Genomic DNA, 20,607 nt, shown 5'->3' on the forward strand with positions numbered 1-20,607 from the left:
GGAGAGGGAGAGGGGGGGAGGGAGAGAGGGGGAGGGAGGGGGAGAGGGAGGGGGAAGGAGGGAGGGAGAGAGGGAGGGGGGAGGGAGAGAGGGAGGGAGAGAGGGGGAGGGAGAGAGGGGGGAGGGAGAGAATGTTCACACTTGAGAAAGGCGCACCAAAACGCTACAAGGACCCCCAGCTGAACGCACACTCCGCCTCACAACAGGCGGCGACGACAACTTTTCAGTAGGATTCCTCGCCCTGGGTGGTGTGGCTCAGCGGGTAGAGCGTTGGCCTGCGGACCTAAGGGTCCCGGGTCCCATTCCCGGTCGGGGCACAGGCCCGGGGGGCGGGCTCCATCCCTGGTGCGGGACGCGCAGGAGGCAGCCGGTCCGTGCGTCCCTCTCATCATGGATAGTTCTCTCTCTCTCTCTCTCCCTCTCTGAAATCAATGAAAAAAAATATACATTTAAACAGTAAATGAATAAAACAGAGGAGCTGAGCACCGGCCTGCCGGGCTCTGCGGGGACGGGCCCTGGGCACCCACAGCAGCGCCGACGCCTCTCTGCTCCTGGGCACAGGCTGTCCTGGCAGCGGACACGGAGCGGTGACCCCTCCTTCCACCCCGGCCTCTTCCCGGGGGGGACACACCCCAGGAGTCACGGGTCCACCCCCAGGCGGGCGTCGTGGGCGTGGCCGGAGCCGGGTGTGGCCGGGACAGGTGTCCGCCGCCTGGGACCTGCCCGGGGTCCCCTGGGACGGGCCATCGGGGCGCGGGACACGCTGTCCCCGGGGCAGGCGGCGGCGGCAGCCGTAACCCGAACTGGCCTCGGGGAGAGGCCTCTGGCTCCGCCGTTCGAGTGGGGAGCGTGACACTTATGGGTCAGAATCCACAGAGCATAGCCCTGGGCATTGGGCTCGGGCCGCAGGGGCCGGGGCCGGCACTGCGATGGCCGCCTGCTCTCCCCCCGCCCCCGCCCAGGCCTTTTGTGCTGGGATTTGTCATTTTTTTATAGAGAGAGTTTTACTGAGTTCAGAGAGGAAGGGAGAGAGAGAGAGACACACACACATCGATCGGCTGCCTCCTGCCCGTGCCCCCACCAGGGGCCGGGGGTGGAACCTGCCCTTGGCCGAGCACGGGACCCCCCCCCCCCCCCCGCCGGCCGTTGGTTGCTTGGGCCGGCGCTCTAACCACTGAGCCACCGCCTGGGGCTCCAACACCTCGACTGTAGCCCCGTGAGACCTGTGTTGGGGTTCTGACCTCCAGAACGAGGGCATCGGCGCGTGTGGTGGGGAACCTGTGGGTCAGGGCCCCCCTCTTGCAGCACCCACAGAAAAGGGTTCAAGACTCTCACCATCTGGCCTGGCTGGCGTGGCTCCGTGGTCAAGCACTGACCCAGGAACCAGGAGGTCAGGGTTCGATTCCCGGTCAGGACACAGGCCTGGGTTGTGGGCTCGATCCCCAGTGGGGGGCGTGCAGGAGGCAGCCGGTCCGTGATTCTCTCTCATCATGGATCTCTCTCTCTCTCTCCCTTTCCCTCCCCCTTCTTCTCTAAAATCAATTAAAAAAAAAATATATATATATATATATAAAGATTCTCAGAACCTGCGTCTATCCCAGTGACGACGAACCTTTCGAGCTCGGCGTGCCAGCATTTTGAAAATCCCTAACTTAACTCTGGTGCCGTGTCACATAGAGAAATGTTTTGATCTTTGCAACCAGAGTCAAACAAAGACTTCTATGTTTGATATTTATTGTATAGATTTAAATGCCATTGAACCAAGAAAAATCAACCAAAAAGATGAGTTCGCGTGTCGCCTCTGACCCGCGTGTCATAGGTTCGCCATCACTGGTCTAGACACACACCGTCCACACAGCTCACGGGCCTGAGAGAGAACCCGCCAGACGCTTGTCAACGTGGCCAGAGAGGAAAGCCCAGCCTGTCCGACGTTCGGGTCTGTGCTGGGGGGAGGGGGGAGGGGGTGCAGGAACGGGGGTGGGGGGGTGAGGACGCGCCAGTCTTTCCGCGGGCCCTTGGCCCGGCCCCGGCTCTGCTCTCAGATGAACGCCCTCCGGACGGGAGAGCGCCCCAAGGAGGTCGGGTCCAAAAGCAACACCTCCCTCCTCCCCACAGGCCGGCACTGGGCGCTCCCCCGAGAACAAGGGCGGCTTTGTCCGGCCGCCCGGCAGCAGGCCACATGCCCTCCTCACGGCGCGTCACGGGGAGCGCGTGTCCCCCGGGCGGGCGGGCCCTGCCCTCTGGACCCCGGGAGCGTGCCCGTCAGCCGTCGGCCCAGGGCAGGTGGCCAGCTGCCCCCCAACCCGGTCAGGTGGTCATCAGGGTGACCATTTAATGACGGGGGTGAGCCCGGCCGGCATGGCTCAGGGGCTGAGCCTCAACCTACGAACCAGGAGGTCACGGCTCGATTCCCGGTCGGGGCACAGGCCCGGGTGGCGGGCTCGATCCCCAGTGTGGGGCGCGCAGGGGGCAGCCGGTCCATGATTCTCTCTCATCGTGGATGTTTCTCTCTCTTTCTCTCTCCCTTCCTCTCTCTTTATAAAAAAAATAAATCGATCCATAGAACATTTTAAAAAATGTTTAAAAATTCTTGCAGCACACCGGTTGAAAAATCTCTGCATTCTATGAAGGGCACAAGCTGCTAAAAAAAAAAAAAAAAAAGCCCTTGCCAGTGTGTCTCAGTGGGTAGAGCGTCGGCCTGCGGACTAAAGGGTCCCCGGTTCAATTCCACTCAAGGACACACGCCCGGCTTGCAGGCTCGATCCCCAGTGTGGGGCGTGCAGGAGGCAGCCGGTCCACGATTCTCTCTCTCTCGCCCTTCCTCTCTGAAATCAATAAAAATGTATTAAAAAAACAAACAAGTCAGGTAACGGAACCCCACTCCGATGCCCCCCCCACCCCCCCTACCCCGGTCCGAGGCACAACCAGGAGGTGCCTCCCAGCTCCCCCCCGCCCCCCCCCCCCCAACCCCGGGCCAGAGTACAAAGCTGGCCCTCTCTCTGCTTGGTAACCGGGCCGTTCTGTCCCGAGGCCGCTGCACAATCGCCCGGAGGAAACCTTACTACACAAATAAATAAGGTTCTTTTTTCCCGCTCCCAGGCAGGGACAGAACAAGGGCAGCCTGGGCCCGGCCCGCAGACCTGTTCCAGGGGCACGCCCGCGTCCCTGGGCCGGCAGGATGCGGCGCCCGCCCGCCCGCCCGCCGGCCCCTTATCTGCTGTCCACCTGCCTCGGACGCGGAGGAAAAAACACTCGAGTTGTTCCCCTTTCAACTCAGACAAACCGCTTTTCTTTGCGGCACCCGGCCGGGCTCGTCTTGATTTTCCTTCTGGGCCGCGGGGGAGGGCGATGCGGAGACCTGGCCCGCCCGGGGTCCCTCCCGGCGGCGCCCTGGGACGTGCTCGGAAGCCCAGCGCTGGATTTTTTATTTTTATTTTTTTTAGGAACGACAAGGGGGCATTCTACTTTCAAAAAGGCTTCTTCGCCAACCGAAGTGGAATACGGGAACAGGACGTATATACCCTCTCGTGCGAAGTAAGAGATGGAACAAAATATATTTTTAAAATTTCCTGATTGAGAGAGAGAGAGAGAGAGAGAGAGAGAGAGAGAGAGTGAGAGACATCGATTTGCTGTTCCACTTGTTTTTTTGGTTTTTTTAATGTATTTTTATTGGGCCCCGGCCAGTGTGGCTCAGGAGATAGAGCGTCGGCCTGTGGACGGAAGGGTCCCGGGTTCGATTCCCGGTCGGGGCACAGGCCCGGGTTGCGGGCTCGATCCCCAGTGGGGGGCTTGCAGGAGGCAGCCGACCCGTGATTCTCTCTCCTCATGGATGTTTCTGTCTCTCTCTCTCTCCCTCTCTCTCTAAACATCAAAAAACACATGTTGGTTTTATTAAAAATCCTCAAAACAAACTAAAAAAGACGTTCTCTCTCCCCTTTAGCCATTAGACCCTGAAGAAAACAGCCTTGGGGGGACGTGTCCCCTGTGACTCCTCATCGCAACGGCCCCCGGCGTTTCGGGTCTGAGGAACCCACTTTCTCATCACCCTGAGCAAAGACACCGGGGACCCTGCACTGAGCTCCGGGGCTCCCCCCGGGGACCCCGCACATCCTCCTCTGGCCTCAGGGAGCCCCGGCCGGCCCGGCGCCTGCTCCCCGGCTGCCCACCACATGCACTCCAAGCCCAAGTTCTATTTGGGGTGAAGGACCATTCCTCCGTGCAATGCAAACCCAGCTCCCTCCCAGACACCCAACCAGCCCGGCCCGCTCCCCCCCCCCCCCTCCTCGCACTTCCTCCCTCTGCACATCTGGAATCCGGCCCGGGCACCACACCCAGCAGCCCTTCTCCTCTAAGGAGCCCAGTCATCCCAGAGGCGGGTGGGGCTGGGGCCCCGGACAGGCCAGGCAGAGGGGGGATTCTGGAGGGATTCCTGTCTGTAATGAATGCTGCCGGTTGGTGCTGCCTCAGAGCGAGGGGCTGGGTTTATGCTCCTTGAGAGCATCTTTCAGGGAATACGGGGGTGCGGGGGGGGCAATTCCCAATGGGGAACGGACCCACACCTGGGGGTTCGCCAACAGTCCATGCTCACGCAGCGGCCAGTGGGTCAGCTGTCCTGAGTTTATTATTATTTTGTTGGCGTTGTGCATCCTCAATCAGGATATTTTCCCATGGATTTTTAGGGAGGGGGGGAGGGAGGGGGAGACGGGGAGAGAGAGAGAGAGAGAGAGAGAGAGAGAGAGAGAGACAGACAGACAGACATCGGTTCGCTGCCTCCCGCATGAGCCCCGACCAGGGCCCTGGACCGGAATCGAACCCGGGACCCTTCGGTCTGCAGGCCGACGCTCTAGCCACTGAGCCACACCGGCGAGGACTCTGCAAGGAGTTTAAATGACCAACCGCTGATCTAACCAAAACCTCCAAACATGCAACACATTCCAGTGTCTTTGAGAATTTCCCCCCCAAAAAAACACCATACGGGTGAACGGGCCATGTTTTCTGTGTTTCTCTCTTTTTTTAAGAAAAATATATATTTTTTAAAAATACATTGTTATTGATTTCAGAGAGGAAGGGAGAGGGAGAGAGAGAGAGAAACATCCATGATGGGAGAGAATCACCGATCAGCTGCCTCCTGCACGCCCCACACTGGGAGTCCAGCCCGCAACCCGGGCCTGTGCCCTGACCGGGACTCGAACCCTGAACTCCTGGTTCCTAGGTCGATGCTCAACCACGGAGCCACACCGGCCAGGCTGAAATATTCTTTATAACCAGAGACCCAAGTCTCCTTGAACCAGGCCCTGCAAGATCATCCCCTTTGTCTTCCACTGCAGCGATTCGCAGATTTTACACCCAGAATAACAGTTTCCCAAGTTAAAAGCAGAAAAGGAAGACGCCGACCGAGAGACTTGACTACACGGACCGTTTTCCGCTTTTGTGTGTCAACAAAACTCCCCCCAAGCAAAACGGAAAATAACGATTCGGTGGGAAAATGAACCGGAGGGCGCGCCAAGGGCAACACAGACACCCTGCAACCTGGGAAAGGGCGAGGCGAGGGGAGCTGGGCGGAGGGCCCGCGAGGAGGGCATTCTAAAAATGCAGAAATCAAAATAGCCTCTCCCTTTTCCCTGCGCCTTCTCCCAGCGCGCTATAAATAGCAAGGCGCGCCTCCCCGCGAATCAGTACCCCGGGCGCCCTGGTACGGGAATGCCACCAGAAGCCGCCCGCCCCACGGAGAAGGGCAGGGCCCTGGCGCTCACAGAGCCCCCTCCTCCCCAAAACTCCCAGGTCAAGAGGGTCCATCATGAACCAGGAGGTCAGGGTTCCATTCCGGTCGGGGCACAGGCCCGGGTTGCGGGCTCGATCCTCAGTGTGCGGCGTGCAGGAGGCAGCTGGTCCATGATGCTCTCTCCTCATGGATGTTTCTCTCTCTCTCTCTCTCTCCCCCCTCCTCCCTCCCTCTCTTCCATTCTCTCTCTGAAAAGCAATGGAAAAGATATCCTTGGGTGAGGATTAACAAGAAAGAAGAAAGAAAAAGAGAGAGGAGAGAGAAAGGAAGGGGCAAATGAAATGAAAAAAGGAAGGAAAAATCCTGGCACTGGTGACAAAATGTGTGGGCGGACCTTGAAGGCAGTGTGCGAAGGGAAATAAGTCTGTGGCCCTGGCCAGCGTGTCCAGTGGTTAGAGCACCGGCCTTCAGACCCCGGGGTCAAGGGTTCGACTCTGGCCAAGGGTACTTACCTGGGTTGTGGCCTCGTCCCCAGTCCCGGTCGGGATGCGTGTGGGAGGCAACCCATCAGTATGCCTCTCTCACCAATCAAGGTTTCTCTCTCTCTCTCCTCCTCCCTCCCTCCCTTCCACTCTCTAAAAAAAAAAAAATCGATGGGAAACGTATCCTCGGATGAGAATTAACCAAAAAATAACACTCCTAAGCCTCTGATCTCCGGGGCCTGGCCTGCCCCCGGCCCGTCCCTGCCCCCGGGTCCCGGCCCGGCGTCTGCGTCCGCGAGTCTCCTTAGTGCCGGTCGGTGGGACCCACATGCGTCCCCCCCGCCCCGGGGCAGGTGCTCTGCGGCCACCGCTGGCCGGGAAGAGGGGGGCCTCCAGGAAGCGGAGGGCAGGAGAGAGGCGGCCAGGGAGAGAGGAACAGAAATCAAAAGGAGAACTCGGTGGGTCTCATTTCAGCTCTTCTCTGCGAAAAAGAGGGAAAACGAAAAACCAAGCCAACCACAGCGTCAGGCTGGGGCCTTCGCCCCCGTGAACCTGGGGAAGGGAGTGAGAACGACGGGAAGGGCAGGGTCGAAGGTGACAGCCACGCGCTCAGAGACACACACGGGAGGGGGGGGGGCCGAGAGAGCACCCCTGGGGCCCGTCTGCCCCCCGAGACGACGACGACGGGGCGGCCGGCGACGGGAGAGGCCGCCCTCTCCCCCAGGACGGAGCCCGGGTGAAGCCACCCGAGAGTCACGTCACGCGTGAGAGCTGCTGCGTCCGCCCCTCGAGCGACACTGCCAGGGGCCACCCCAGAGATGACGGAACCACGAGGGAAAGCATCACGCGGAAACCCAGGCAGCCCAGCTGGGAGCCAGGAGGTCAGGGTTCGATTCCCGGTCGGGGCCCAGGCCCGGGCTGCGGGCTCGATCCCCAGTGCGGGGCGGGCAGGAGGCGGCCGATCCGTGGTTCTCTCTCCTCATTGAGGCTTCTCTCTCTCTCTCCCTTCGTGTGTGTGTGTGTGTGTGTGATTTATTTTCGTTGTTGTTGTTGTATTACGGACATCTCCCGTTCCCCCTCTTTTTCCTCCCCTCTCCCTTCTTCTCTGAAATCAACATGAAATATTGTGAGAGCGGAGGGCAGCTCACGGGTGGGGCTGTGAGCTGATGCACCTCGTGACTCTACTCCATGTCCCCTTGGGAAGGTCTGAGATTAGGACCAAAATATATATATATATATTTATTTTTAAAAAAGCAAAACACCAAAAAAAAAACACCCCTAAGTCGTCTGGCTCCATCCCCGTTGCTCCTGACCAAGCTCACCTCGGACTGGGCCCAGGAATCTGAGTGTCTGACTCGCACACACGGGGGATGCTCATGGGACGGCTCCCACTCTGGGCCCCGCGGTCCGGCGAGCTCTCAGGGGTGCCCGCTGGCCGGCCGGCAGGTTGGCAAACATGACGTGGCTGGCCAGGGCTGTGGGGTTTCCTGGCTCCTGCCCACCGGGAGCCGAGACTGAGCCGGGAAGGGAGGGGTCCCCGGTGTCCCCCGGGGACAGGACTCCAGGCCGGCCAGGCCAAGCGTCTCCCTCCCTCCGTGCCGTGGGCTGCAGTCTTTACACCTGCACCACTTCCTCTCATCGCCCGGCCCCTGGCTCCTGTGGCCTCCTTTTTAGAAATACCGAGGCCTCAGGAAGTACACTTTTTTTTATTTCAGGTGACAACGTGCTTTCCATCCAGTATCTCTTCTCTCTCTCTCTCTCTCTCTCTCTCTGTCTCTCTCTCTTTTTTTTTTTTTGGTTAAGCCTCACTCAAGAATACTTCTTCCACCGATATTTTTATTTTTTTAATATATTTTATTGATTTTTTACAGAGAGGAAGGGAGAGGGATAGAGAGTTAGAAACATGGACGAGAGAGACACATCGATCAGCCGCCTCCTGCACACCCCCTACTGGGGATGTGCCCGCAACCAAGGTACGTGCCCTTGACCGGAATCGAACCCGGGACCTCTCGGTCCGCAGGCCGACGCTCTATCCACTGAGCCACGCCGGTTAGGGCTCCGTTGATATTTTAAAGAGAGTGGAAGGGAGAGAGAGAATCGGCTGCCTCCTGCACGTCCCCCACTGGGGATCGAACCCACCACCAGGGCCTGTGCCCTGACCGGGAATCAAACCGTGACCTCCTGGTTCGTAAGGTGAGGCTCAACCACTGAGCCACCCCGGCCGGGCAGACACTGTAAATTTTAACAAACTTCTCAAGTGATTCCTTATGGGAATTTGAGACGTACCAGCCCAGGACCATTGGAAAAGCTGTGGGATTTGGGAAGACCCGGGTCGCATTCCGGGACACGACCTAATAGCAGCTGTGCGGCTTTGGGCAAGTTACCGAACCTCTCTGAACCTCCGAAGTCGGAAGCCTGACTAGGGTGGCTAGGAGGGTCAGAGATACCTCAAAGGCAGGGATAGGTCTTCATCGAAGCTTTCCTCAGAGGCACGCGCATCAACCTGGGCCCCCACCTTTTTTTTTTTTTTTTTTTTGGAGGGGGGCGATCTGACCCTGAGAACTGAAGAGACTCGCTAGCGGCCCTTCCCACGTGACGGAGGCTGGACCAAGCTCACGCCCTCCCACTCGGAGGCCTGTATCGGCCCCTACGCCAGGACTCAGGGAAGGAAACAGGAAGGAGACATGGGCTGAGGTCTCAATTGAGGTCTCATTTGCTGTCCTGCACGGGGTGTGACCTGGAGGTGGGCTCGGCACACGGGACAGCTCCCAGATGGACCTGCAGCTGGTGGCTCTCTCTGGGTGGGAGAATAAAGGAAGAAGGGACAGAAGTGTCCTAGGTGGGCTCAGCCCGAGTGTCCCCAGCTCTGGGGGAGGGGGGTGCAGGGGGAGAGAGACGAACCAGGTGGAGACAAGTGGAATGATGCTCCCCAACCCGCTCTCTCCCCGCCCCAGCCTTAGTCTTTCCATCTGGAAACCGGGTGCACGTGAAGAAAATTTAACAGTCAGCTCCGTAACCGGTCTGGCTCAGTGGATAGAGCGTCGGCCTGTGGACTGAAGGGTCCCGGGTTCGATTCTGGTCAAGGGCACGTGCCCGGGTTGCGGGCTCGATCCCCAGTGGGGGATGTGCAGCCAGCAACCAAACAATGATTCTCATCACTGATGTCTCTCTCTCTTTCTCTCTCTCTCTCATCAATAAAAATTTAAGAAACAACAAAAAACCAGCCGCTGTGAGGACCCCGTCCTTCACCGGGTGCCCGCCACAGTTCCTCCCTGTTGTCCCAAGGCCAGATGCTACCGAGGGCCGAGGTTTACATTCCAAAGCCAGAGGCGGGAGGAACATTCGGGCCTGGGAATCCGGTTCCCTCCTTTTTAACTTATAAGGCGGGCGGGAGCGGCCAGGAATGAGGGCGCCCAGGGGCCGCTGGACTCCAGCCCGGGGATCATTCTAGTTCAGGGGCCAGGTCCGAGGGACCATCTGGGACAGGGGACCCCCCACCACCACCACCACCACCGCAGCCCAGCATCTAAAAGTTTCCTACTGCCCTGCCCGGTTCCGCTCAGCGGATAGAACATTGATGGGCCTGTGGACTGAAGGGTCCCGGGTTCGATTCCGATCAAGGGCAAGTACCTGGGTTGCAGGCTCTCTGGCCCTGAGGGCGCGTGCAGGAGGCAACCCCTTGCTGTGTCTCTCTCACATCCATGTTTCTCTCTCCCTTCCACTCTCTCAGAAAATGGGTGAGGATTAACCAAAACAAACAAAATTAAAGGTTTCCTACTCTCCATCCCACCCGCCGCCGCCGCCGCCGCCGCTCGAGGCCAGAAAACTCCGTCCTGAGTCCAGCCAGCTCCCCCGGCCCCCCAAGAAAGGCCAGCAAGCATCCCGGGGTCGGGGGGGTGAGCCCAGCCTGAGTGTCCCCAACTCTGGGGAGGTGCCTTCGAGGGTAAGAAAGCAGGACCAGGAGGGAGAAGCCCAATGGAATGACGCTCCCCAAACGCCCCTCCCACCCCCGGAGCCTCAGTCTTTCCGTCTGGAAACTGGGCGCACTTTCACGAATATCCAAACAGTCCGCTGTGGCCTATGGTGCCACTCCCACCGCGCACCACCCCGAGTTCCAGGAGCGCGCCCCTGGCCCAGCCCGGAGCCCACGCGCCCCGCCCCGCCCCTCCCTAACCCTCCCCGCCCCGCTCACCTGCTGAAGACCAAGCAGCCCAGGTGGTTGATCTCCTGGTCGGAGCGGTGGCGGCTGTAGTCCTCCCACAGGTCCTTGAAGGCCGTGACCGCCAGGATGAACAGCACGGGCGCCAGCGCCAGGCCCGGCTGGAAGGCGTTGACGGCGGGCACGAAGTTGAGCAGCGCGATGAGGACGAAGTAGACGTTGGCCAGGCGGTGGAACTGCTCGAACAGGTTCTTGGGCACGAAGGACAGCAGCGTGTACTTGGTGGTCTTGAGCCGGTTGTCCGCCAGGTGCTGCGCGCCCCCGCGCCCGGGCCACCACCACCACCACCGTCGCCGCCGCCGTGCGCCCTGCGCCGCGCCCTCCGCGGGCTCCTCCGCCGGCGGGCGGCGGCGGCTGCAGGTTGGAGCGCACCGTGCGCGTCCGGCTCTCCCGGCGCCTCCGCCGGCGCCCTCGCCGTCCCTGCGGCCGCCGGTCCGGGGGCGCAGGGTCCTCGCCCGCCGCCGGGTCCCGCTCCATGGCCGCGTGTCGCCGCGCCCCGCTCCTGCGCGCGCGCCAGGCGCTCCTAGGTGATCATCGCCGGCGGCCCGGACGCGGCGGCGCGGGCTCCCCGCCTGCGGGACGCGCCACCGGGACGGAGACAGACGGCGGTCAGCGCCGCCCCGCCCGGCCCGCAGGCCCCTCGCTCGCGCCACCCGGGCCGTTTCCGCAGCCGCCCCCCTCCGGCCCCGCCCCGGCCCGGCCCGCGCCGCGCCCTGGCTCCGTGGAGAGCGGGAAGCCCAAACTTTCCAGCCGCTTAGTTTCGGTTCCGTTCGCGCCAACGAGGAGAGGGAGACCCGGAGAGCGGGTGCGGCAAAGGGTGTCGGACTAAGGCGCTTTCTTCCCGGGGCAGCCTGGCTTCCTGATGGGCACCCATTGGGGGACCCCGGACGCGGAGACCCTCCCTCCCGGGCAGCCTGGCTTCCTGATGGGCCCCGATTGGCGACCACGGACGGGAGAGACCCTCCCTCCGCTCCTGGAATCAATCAGAATCGGAATCCGAAGGAGCCACGCCTCCCAGGGCTCAGATTTCTCCATCTTCCCCACCCAGGACACCCATCTGCTCTGGGGGCCCCCTCTCCTCCCCCCACACACACCCTCACAAGGCGCGATGCCTCTCCTGCCTCTCCCTCCCCTCCCCCTCGCCCAGCCTACACCTGCTTGGAGATTCACTTCTTGGATGAATTAGACTTTTCCTTCCCCAAAACACACTGCCTTCCTGACTTCTCTAAATAGTATTAATTGATTGATTGATCGATTGATTGGTTGATTAATTAATACAGGCCCTGGCTGGGTAGCTCAGTGGGTTAGAGCATCGTCCCCATACACCAAGGTTGTGGGTTCAATCCCAGGTCAGGGCACCACCAGGAATCAACCAATGAATACATCAGTGAGTGGATCGAGACATCGATGCCTCTCTCTCTCTCTCTCTCTCTCTCTCTCTCTCTCTCTCTCGTCAATAAGTTAAACAACTTTACAAATAAAAGGTAGCCCGGCTGGCGTGGCTCAGTGGTTGGAGTCGACCCATGAACCAGGAGGTCATGGTTGGACTCCTGCCCTGGTTGCGGGCTCCATCCCCAATAGGCGGTGTGCAGGAGGCAGCCGATCCATGATTGCTTCTCATCATGGATGTTTCTCTCTCCCTTCCTCTCTGAAGTCAAAAAAAGAAAAAGAAAATGCCCCATGTTACAGATCAAGCGCCCCCACCCCCTCCCCTGCCATTTCAGGGTGCGACATTGCCGTGTGGGGAGGCCCCGACCAGACGAAGGTTTGGCCCAAGTCCCTGCCTTCCCGGGAGAGTCAGTTCTCCGAGGTGACCCAGGGGGGCCTGGGGCCTCCCGGCTCCATTGCGGCCGATGGCTGTGCCCCTGCGGGTGCCCCCCGGGGTGCGCCAGCCGGTCTGCCTGCTGCCCAAATGCTCACCAGAGCCTTTGGTTTCCTTACCCTGGAGCTCCCAGGGGTCCTTACACAGCCACGGGCTGACTCCTCAGGCAGAGGCCCCCTGAGCCTTTTCGGGGATCCGGACCGGGCGCCAACTTGCTGTTTTTTTAACTCCACCCCCTGCCCCTCCACTCCGGGCCTGGCCCCAGGAAGAGAGGTCTCCTTACCCTTCTCGGAACAGGCCTTGTTCGTGGCCCACCCACATTCCACGCTCAGGTTCTAAGGTTCCGTGAGTCACATTGCTCCGTAGCCTGGAATCCTTCCCCGCCTGCTCGTCACCCATCCCGCTCCCGCTGTCCAACCCCCAGGGTCTGGCTCAGCTGGCCTCCCAGAGGGGACCGCACGGCGAGATCCACGGAACCCCCTGGAATTATTTTTTTTTAAAATATATTTTTATTGATCTCAGAGAGGAAGGGAGAGGGAGAGAGAGAGAGACACACATCCATGATGAGAGAGAATCATGGATCGGCTGCCTCCTGCACGCTCCCCGACTGGGGAATCGAATCATGACCTCTTGGTTCAAAGGTCAACGCTTAACCACTGAGCCACGCCGGCCGGCCAGGCGGGCTCGCCTTCTTAAAGCCAGCGGAATCTGTGGTGGGAAAGAGCATGGGGTATGACAGAAGAAACAGGGTCAAGAGCAGCCCGGGGGGGTGGCTGATATGTGAGCGGCTGTAGGAGATGGCAGAGCAAGGGAGGAACGCTCCTGGAGGTGGCCATGGGAGCCAGGGGTGCCCTGGTCTGAGCTCAGAAGCGGGAGGCCCAGCGGATGGCGGTCTTGGGGTGGAGAAGAGCGTGACCACAGAGGGGAGGCGGGTGGGCAAGGGGCCGGCGGACGGGCGCGGCTGGCCTTCGTTCGGAAGGGACAGGCCTCTGGACTCGCTCCGAACGCAACCGGAAGCCGTGGGCAGTCATTGCCCCAGGCAGAGGCACGGGACGCGCATCTGATCTTGAGAAAGGTGGCTTCCTTCTAGGATTTTTATTTTTAACTTTATTTTTGGTTTCACAACTTACATTCAAGTCTCAAGTTCACTTGGAGTTTGTGCTTGTGTGTGGTGTGAGTTGGTGGTCTAGTTGCATTTTTTTTTCCCCAATGTGCCTGCCTGTCCAATTTTCCGAACACCGTTTGTTTTGTTTTATTTTATCTTATCTTATTATTTTTTTTTTAATTCCTGGTCAGGGCACGTGCCCGGGTTGTGGGCTCGATCCCCAGTAGGGGGTGTGCAGGAGGCAGCTGATCCATGATTCTCTCTCCTCATGGATGTTTCTCTCTCTCTCCCTCTCCCTTCCTCTCTGAGATCAATAAAAATATATTTAAAAAAATAAATGCAGCAGCAGATAGAGCAGGAGGTAAGTGTGTCCGGGGAGGCTCTGAACAGACATATCTCATCAAACTGGGCCCATGCTCCTTGATTCGTGCTAACAGTAGGCGGCAGGAGTCCCATCTCCCCGAGTGGCTCTCTCTGCCCCCAGGGGTCTCCCCGTCGGCACCCCGTGTCTCCCCGAGTCCCAGGCCTGCCCGTCCTCTGCCCTAGTTGTGGGAGGCTGGCGAGGGGGTTGGAATGAGTCCAGTCCTCGCTGCTGGGGTGGGAGAAGCGGTCACGTGACAGGCCTGGTGACAAGGTTGAGCAAGGTCATCTGTCTGGCCCGACTCTAATGGGGCAGAGGACAGGCTGCCGGCCAGCTCAGCCCCCCGTCTTCCCTGATGCAATAGCGGTAGGCGGACAGGGTGGGGTGCCCGTCCTCCGGGGTCCCAGCCCAGTGTGACCCTTTGACCTCCAGACTGGCTCCTTCCACTGAGCTCCCCGGACACAGAACACCCGTTTGCTTACGCTTGTCTCCAAGTGTGTATGTGGGGGGAATTCACTGCTCTTCCTTTTTATATATATAATGTTTTTATTGATTTCAGAGAGGAAGGGAGAGAGAGAAACATCAATGAGAGAGAATCGTTGACCGGCTGCCTCTTGCACGCCCCCCACTGGGGATGGAGCCCGCAAGCCGGGGTCCGGTCTCCACCCAGCTGCCCAGGCCCTGGGGAGGGGCTGCACAGGGCACCCAGCGACAGGCGGGGGGGCAGGACTCCTCCTGGTGTCCTCAATGGGGCGCAGGGGACACGGTGTGGGGGGCCAGGGGGGTTTCAGAAAGGCAGACCCAGCAGCGGTGGGGGGAGCCCGTGGGCAACACTGCCACCTGGTGGCGGGTGCACCGCCTGCAGGACACACAGATCGGTCTGTTTGTTTTTAAATATGTTTACTGATGTCAGAGAGGAAGGGAGAGGGAGAGAAACATCAAGGATGAGAGAGAATCATGGATCGGCTGCCTCCTGCACGCCCCCTACTGGGGATCGAGCCTGCAACCCAGGCAGGTGCCCTGGTTGGGAATCGAACTGTGACCTCCTGGTTCCCAGGGTGATGCTCAACCACTGAGCCACACCGGCTGGGTTAGAGCCTTGGCTTTTTTTTTTTTTTTTTTTTTTTAAACACACGTGGGCCCGCTTTTTTGAATTGCATTCCGGAGGGAAACTGCGCACCCGCCCCAGGGTGAGTTCCTCCTCAACCCCTACATTTTTCAGCCGACTGATGCGTGAACAGCCGTTCTGAGGCCGGTGCCAGAAAACAAATTAAATCCCGTGTCGCGCGCTGGGCTTGGGTTAGACACCGCGACGTTCTAATGACATTTCTTTCTAGGAGCCTCGAGCCGTCAGCCAGGGGGTTGGCGGGGGGAGGGGGTGGGGAGAGGGGGAAGGCGGGAGGGCAGGGGGGGAGGGCGAGATGCATATGCTGCTCCGGGAAAGCAGTTGGCGGGGTCGCTCCCCCCCATTCCTCAGAGACCCCGGAGGAACGCTCCCCGGCCTCCCGAACGCATCGCCGTGCGCGTCATGATCCCGTCTCCCCGAAAATCCCGGGAATGGTTTCTCTCCCTAAAAATAGGCCAAACCGGACACCCTCCTGGGAAAAAATCCTCGCCCAGGGGCTGGGGGGCCGGTGGAGCTGTGGACAGTGACATGCTCGCCCGTTACAACAGGACACCTCGTTGAACTGCAAATACTGGGGGCGTCCCCAGCCTACAGCATTGTCTGTCGTTCATCTGAAGGGCAAGTGTAATGGGCACCCTATACTTTTTAGACGATGTTTTTATGGATTTCAGAGAGGAAGGGAGAGGGAGAGAGAGAGAGATAGAAGCATCCGTGATGACAGAGGATCATGGATCGGCTGCCTCCTGCACGCCCCACACTGGGGATGGAGCCCGCCACCCGGGCCTGTGCCCTGACCGGGAATCGAACCGTGGCCTCCTGGTTCATAGGTTGGTGCTCGACCACTGAGCCAGGCCGGCCGGGCCCTTGTGGCATTTTAATGTGTGTGCGAATGTGAGTGTGTGCGTGCATGTGTGTGTGTCTGTGTGCATTTGGGCACGTGTCCACGCTTTTGCAGGTGCGCGGGTGCACGCGGCCCCCTGGTTGGCAGACAGCCGGGGGGTCTGAGGCCCAGCCCCCTGCAGAGGAAAGGAGCGGGTGCTGGCCGACCTGGCTGGGCCGCCTGGCGCAGGTATCTGCTCTCCGTGAGCCCTGGGATTACTGATGAGTCATGGGCCCTGGCAGAGTGGGAACGCTTTGTAGCAGGCTCAGAGAATAGATGATCTTAACAAAGACCTATTTATTCCCAACCCTCTCAAGCAAGGCCTCTTCAAAAAGAAAGAAAGAAAGAGAAAAGAAAAGAAGAAAAAGGTCAGGTGATAAAAATATATTACAGACGGGAGTGTGGTGCTTCGCGCACCGTGGCCTGTCGCTCACCGGCTGGGCCCTGGCAGGGTTTGGTGTCCTTTCGGTTTGCAACGCTACCATTTATGTTCATCTCTTTATCGTCACGTACATTGTTGTTGATCCCGGAGAGGAAGGGAGAGAGAGAGAGAGAGAGAGAAACATCCATGATGAGAAAGGATCGCTGATGGGCTGCCTCCTGCACGCCCCCCACTGGGGATCGGGCCTGCGCCCTTGACCGGAATCGAACCCGGGACCCCTCAGTCTGCAGGCTGGCGCTCTATCCACTGAGACAAACCAGCCAGGGCTATTTTACTTTTTATTATTTATTTTTTTGTCCATCCTCACCCAGGGATATTTTTCCATGGATTTTTTTTTTTTTTTTGAGAGAGTGAGAGAGTGGAAGAGGAAGAGACACAGAGAGAGATACGTTGATGTGAGAGAGACACATCGATTGGTTGCCTCCTGCACACGTGCCCAGACCAGGGCCGGGGATTGAGCCTGCAACGGAGGTACATGCCCTTGACCGGAATCGAACCCGGGACCCGTCAGTCCGCAGGCCGACGCGCTAACCACTGGGCGGGACCGGCCAGGGCTCCGTCTGTTTATTTTTAGATTTCACTGAACTAACTCAGGAGCTGGGGTCCAGAGCACCATGTCCGGCTGACCCAGTTGTGATCCGTATGTCATGGGATTCAGCGCTTCTTCCACGGGGAGGGGCAGGCAGAAGAAGGGACAGGGTGGAGCAGTGGTGATGGAAGGAGCCTGGGCCGTGGGCGGTGGAGACACGACAGGAAAGGCGGATCGTGGGGGGTAGGACCGCACACTGCAAACCTGTAGGATTCCAGCAAAGAACCAGGGACAGCCGGGCTCGGACAGGGCGAGGGCGGCCTGGGACGGGCGTCGGACCGTGTCAGGTGGCCGACGAGGACCTCAGGACGCTGAGGGACCCCCGACCAAGCGGCTCCGCTATTTCCCATCGCCAACCCCACGCCATGGACTGCAGCGTCTCTTCATGAACGCTGTGCCCGGCCGGTGTGGCTCAGTGGTGGAGCACCCCCCTAGGAACCAGGGGGTCCGGTCGGGGCACATGCCTGGGTTGCGGGCTCGATCCCCAGCGGGGGGGTGGGGTACGTGCAGGAGGCGGCCGATGCCCGTGTCTCTCCCCATCGCTGATGTCTCGCTCGCTCTCTTCCTCTCCCTTCCTCCCTGAAATAAAAAAAAAAACCCAACATATATATTAAAAAAAAAAAAAAAAAAAACCCTGGCTCGCTGTGGTCTCCATTCCCCTTTCCAGGAAAGAAACGCAATCGCAGACGTTCGGTTGCCATGGAGACGTGGGGTCTCGGGTTGAAAAACACACCTAAAACGCTTGCAGTTACCTCTTTTCCGCTCTCCTTTCTCGGGGGCCGGTAAATGGTATATTACATCGATAGCACCGGGGAGCTGGGAAACGCTCTAAGTGAGGTCGGAGCAAATAGCCGGCGCCGTGCGGTGCGGCGGGGCAGGGGCCGCGGGAGATAAAACAGAAATGCTCTCTTTGTATCTCGATGTCTCACTTAGGAGCCGTTTCCCCGCGCGCTCGCAGCCGACGTGCCCCCCGCGCTCCGGGCCGCCGTGAGCCTGCCTTCCTCGACGGACCGGCAGGGATTTATTGATCTGATAGCAATAAGTCGTCTTTTCCGACGCAAATTATCGAAACTCTCCAACTAATGTCGATGTAATAATAAAAAAAGGGGGAGGGTCAGGGGAGGGGCTTGGCACCTGGCTGTTACTCATCAGCTTAAACACCACACACACACACACACACACACACACACACACACACACACACACACTGTCGTCTTCGGGATTCCTGCAAAAGTGGCCGTGACTGTTCCCGGATTTAATTAAAAACAACAAATCAGTGGGTCTGCGGGGAGGGGGGCCCCTGGCCGGCCCACGGGATCAGGGGCTATTTAAGGAGCCAATATTTTTGTCTTAAAACGTCAGGTGAGACAAGACGGTGGCTACCTGATGGAGCAGGGGCTTTCCGCGCTGGGGTGGGGTGGGGGGGGGAACCAGCAGGGCGGCCTGGCCGGGAAGGTGGCCGTGGCGCGTGCCTGCCTTCGATGTTCAGTGTTACACACACACACACACACACACACACACACACACACACACGCACGCCCCGGGAGGCGGGTTGTGGATGCCGGTCGGTAACACAGAGGGGATTTTTCTGGGAGAGCCGTTTGGGGCGAATGATCACACGGGCACAGAACCGGCCGTCTGCGGCGCCGTGAGCTGTGTCCTCGGCCCTCACGCAGGGCACGACGCGGCCTTAATAGGCCTTGAGATGGATGTGCGTCTGTTCGTAGCGCGGCCGGCATCCATCATCTCAGAAGTTTCAGAAGACACGGGCTCTCTCGGGCATTCTTCTCTCCCTTTTCTTGTTTTAAGTTTCTTTATTTGTTGATTTGAGAGAGAGAGAGAGAGAGAGAGAAAGATATCAACTGGCTGTCCCCGGCCTGGCCCCCACCAGGAATGGAGCCCTGGTCAGGAATCAAACCACCAACCTTTGTGTGCCCAGGACGATTCACCCACCGAGCCAGCCCGGCCAGGACGGATGCCTTGTGAGGTTTTGTATATTGACTTCAGAGAGGAAGGGAGAGGGAGAGAGAAACAGCCACGGTGAGAGAGAATCATGGACCGGCCGCCTCCTGCACGCCTCCTACCGGGGATCGGGCCCGCCACCCGGGCCTGTGTCCTGGCCGGGAATCGAACCGTGACCTCCCGGTTCCTAGGTCGGCGCTCACCCCCTGGGCCACGCCGGCCGGGCGTCCTCGTAATGATTTTAAACGGAACGCTGGCCCCTCCCATACGTAAGGGTCCCAGAGCCCCCAGACAGGACATTAAATACAGGACACGTCACCGGACGACGCGCGCCCGGCGGGTCCGTTTCTGTCGCCGGCTGTCGACGGACTTCCCCTCCCACACGTGGCCGCTGCCCAACGACGTCTTCGATGCTGTGAGGAACGGGCAGGGCCGCCCCTTCCGCGGTTCCGACGTTAATAATCGCATCTTTCAATGACTTACATCCTCTCCCCGAGGGAAAAAGCAGATGGTTCTCAGATGATAAATGTCTACAGTCGTTCGTCTGCCACCATCACCACCCACCACCACGCGCAGGCCAGTTCCCGGGAAGCCTTTGCCACCGAGCTCTCCAATGCAGCACTGTCCACGGGCCACGGTGCTGAGAGCCCGAGGGTGCCGAGATCGGGGGCTGAGCCAGGCGGCCTGGGTTTCTGTTGGTGACGTTTGGGGGGGGGGGCGACAATGGGGTAGGATCCTCCGAGGGGCTCACATCTCTTTCCTTAAAATATATTTCTACCGAGAGGAAGGGCAGAGAGATAGGAGCATCCACCAGGAGAGAGGATCGTGGCTCGGCCGCCTCCTGCACGCCCCCCCACTGGCGAGCATCAGCCGTGCCCTCCTGGCTCAGCGGTTGACGCCCAACCACTGAGCCACACCAGCTGGGCCCTACCATGATTCTCGAAAGGCTGCCTGTGGGGGTTCCTGCGGCTGGAGCGCGTACACAGCCTCACCCTGGGATCTGGTCTGAGAGCACAGAGAAAGTAACCCGGTAGGGACTGAGGTCTGGGCTCGGGGAGAGCCGAGAACTAGTCGTCCCCCCCACCCCCCAGAACGGAACTGTTCTCTTTCCTTCCCGGTGCCGACTGAAGCCCCGCTCTGTGCGTTCATCCACTCGTTAGCTCATTCAAAAGAGGCCCGCGGTCGGTGGGGGTGACAAAGCCCACGACTGGGTGAAATGCGACTCCCGGGAGACGGGACCTTCTAGAATATCCTGACATAAATAACTGAAGGACTTAATTGCGCCAGCCACCGACAGCAAATCATGGGAAGCACGTCGCCGGGGGGGGGGGGGGGGGGGGGAATCGCGCCCGGTGCAATGGCCAGGGAAACGCATTTGCTTAAATGGCGATGCAATTTGGAGCTGTGTCTTAAGTATTGTACTGTGAAATTTCAATTAGCGGCTAAGTGCTGTGCAATGGGCTGTGAGCGAGGACGCTGGCCGGCCATGTGCGTGCGCCGCCGCCGCCGCCCAGGGGCGATCTACCGGCAGAGCGAGGGATCTCGGGGTGCAGGCTGGTCTTTTGTTGGGGTCTCAATGTTTCTGAAGCCTTTCAGAGGTGGGCTTTTAAAATAGACGTATATTTTTATTAATTTGAGGGGGAGAGAGAGAGAGAGAGAGAGAGAGAGAGAGAGACATCAAGGATGAGAGTCAGCCAGGCCGGCGTGGCTCCGTGGTTGAACATCTATCTACTCATGGGCCAGGAGGTCACGGTTGGATTCCCAATCATGGCACGTGCCTGGGTTACAGGCTCGGTCCCCGGTCGGGGGGAGGGGGGGGCGTGCAGGAGGCAGCCGGTCCATGATTCTCTCTCATCATGGACTTTTCTATCTCCCTTTCCCTCTCTGAAATCAACAA

The 20,607-nt window shown here is 59.5% G+C and overlaps 1 protein-coding gene across 1 annotated transcript in view; it reads right to left on the minus strand.

Moving 5' to 3' along the window:
- The window catches only part of ATP10A (ATPase phospholipid transporting 10A (putative)), a 45,234-nt gene extending 33,773 nt beyond the window's left edge, over nt 1-11,461 (minus strand). The window contains exons 1-2 of the mRNA XM_059678338.1: nt 11,321-11,461; nt 10,397-11,256 (exon numbers count right to left, since the gene is read on the minus strand). Of these exons, the coding sequence (XP_059534321.1) occupies nt 10,397-11,256; nt 11,321-11,458 (998 nt within the window). The 5' untranslated portion in view covers nt 11,459-11,461. The remainder of the gene's footprint in view (nt 1-10,396; nt 11,257-11,320) is intronic.
- Between the last annotated feature and the right edge of the window lie 9,146 nt (nt 11,462-20,607).

The sequence above is a fragment of the Myotis daubentonii genome, chromosome 21 (genome assembly GCF_963259705.1).
Source record: "Myotis daubentonii chromosome 21, mMyoDau2.1, whole genome shotgun sequence".
In the NCBI taxonomy this organism is placed as follows: Eukaryota; Metazoa; Chordata; class Mammalia; order Chiroptera; family Vespertilionidae; genus Myotis; species Myotis daubentonii.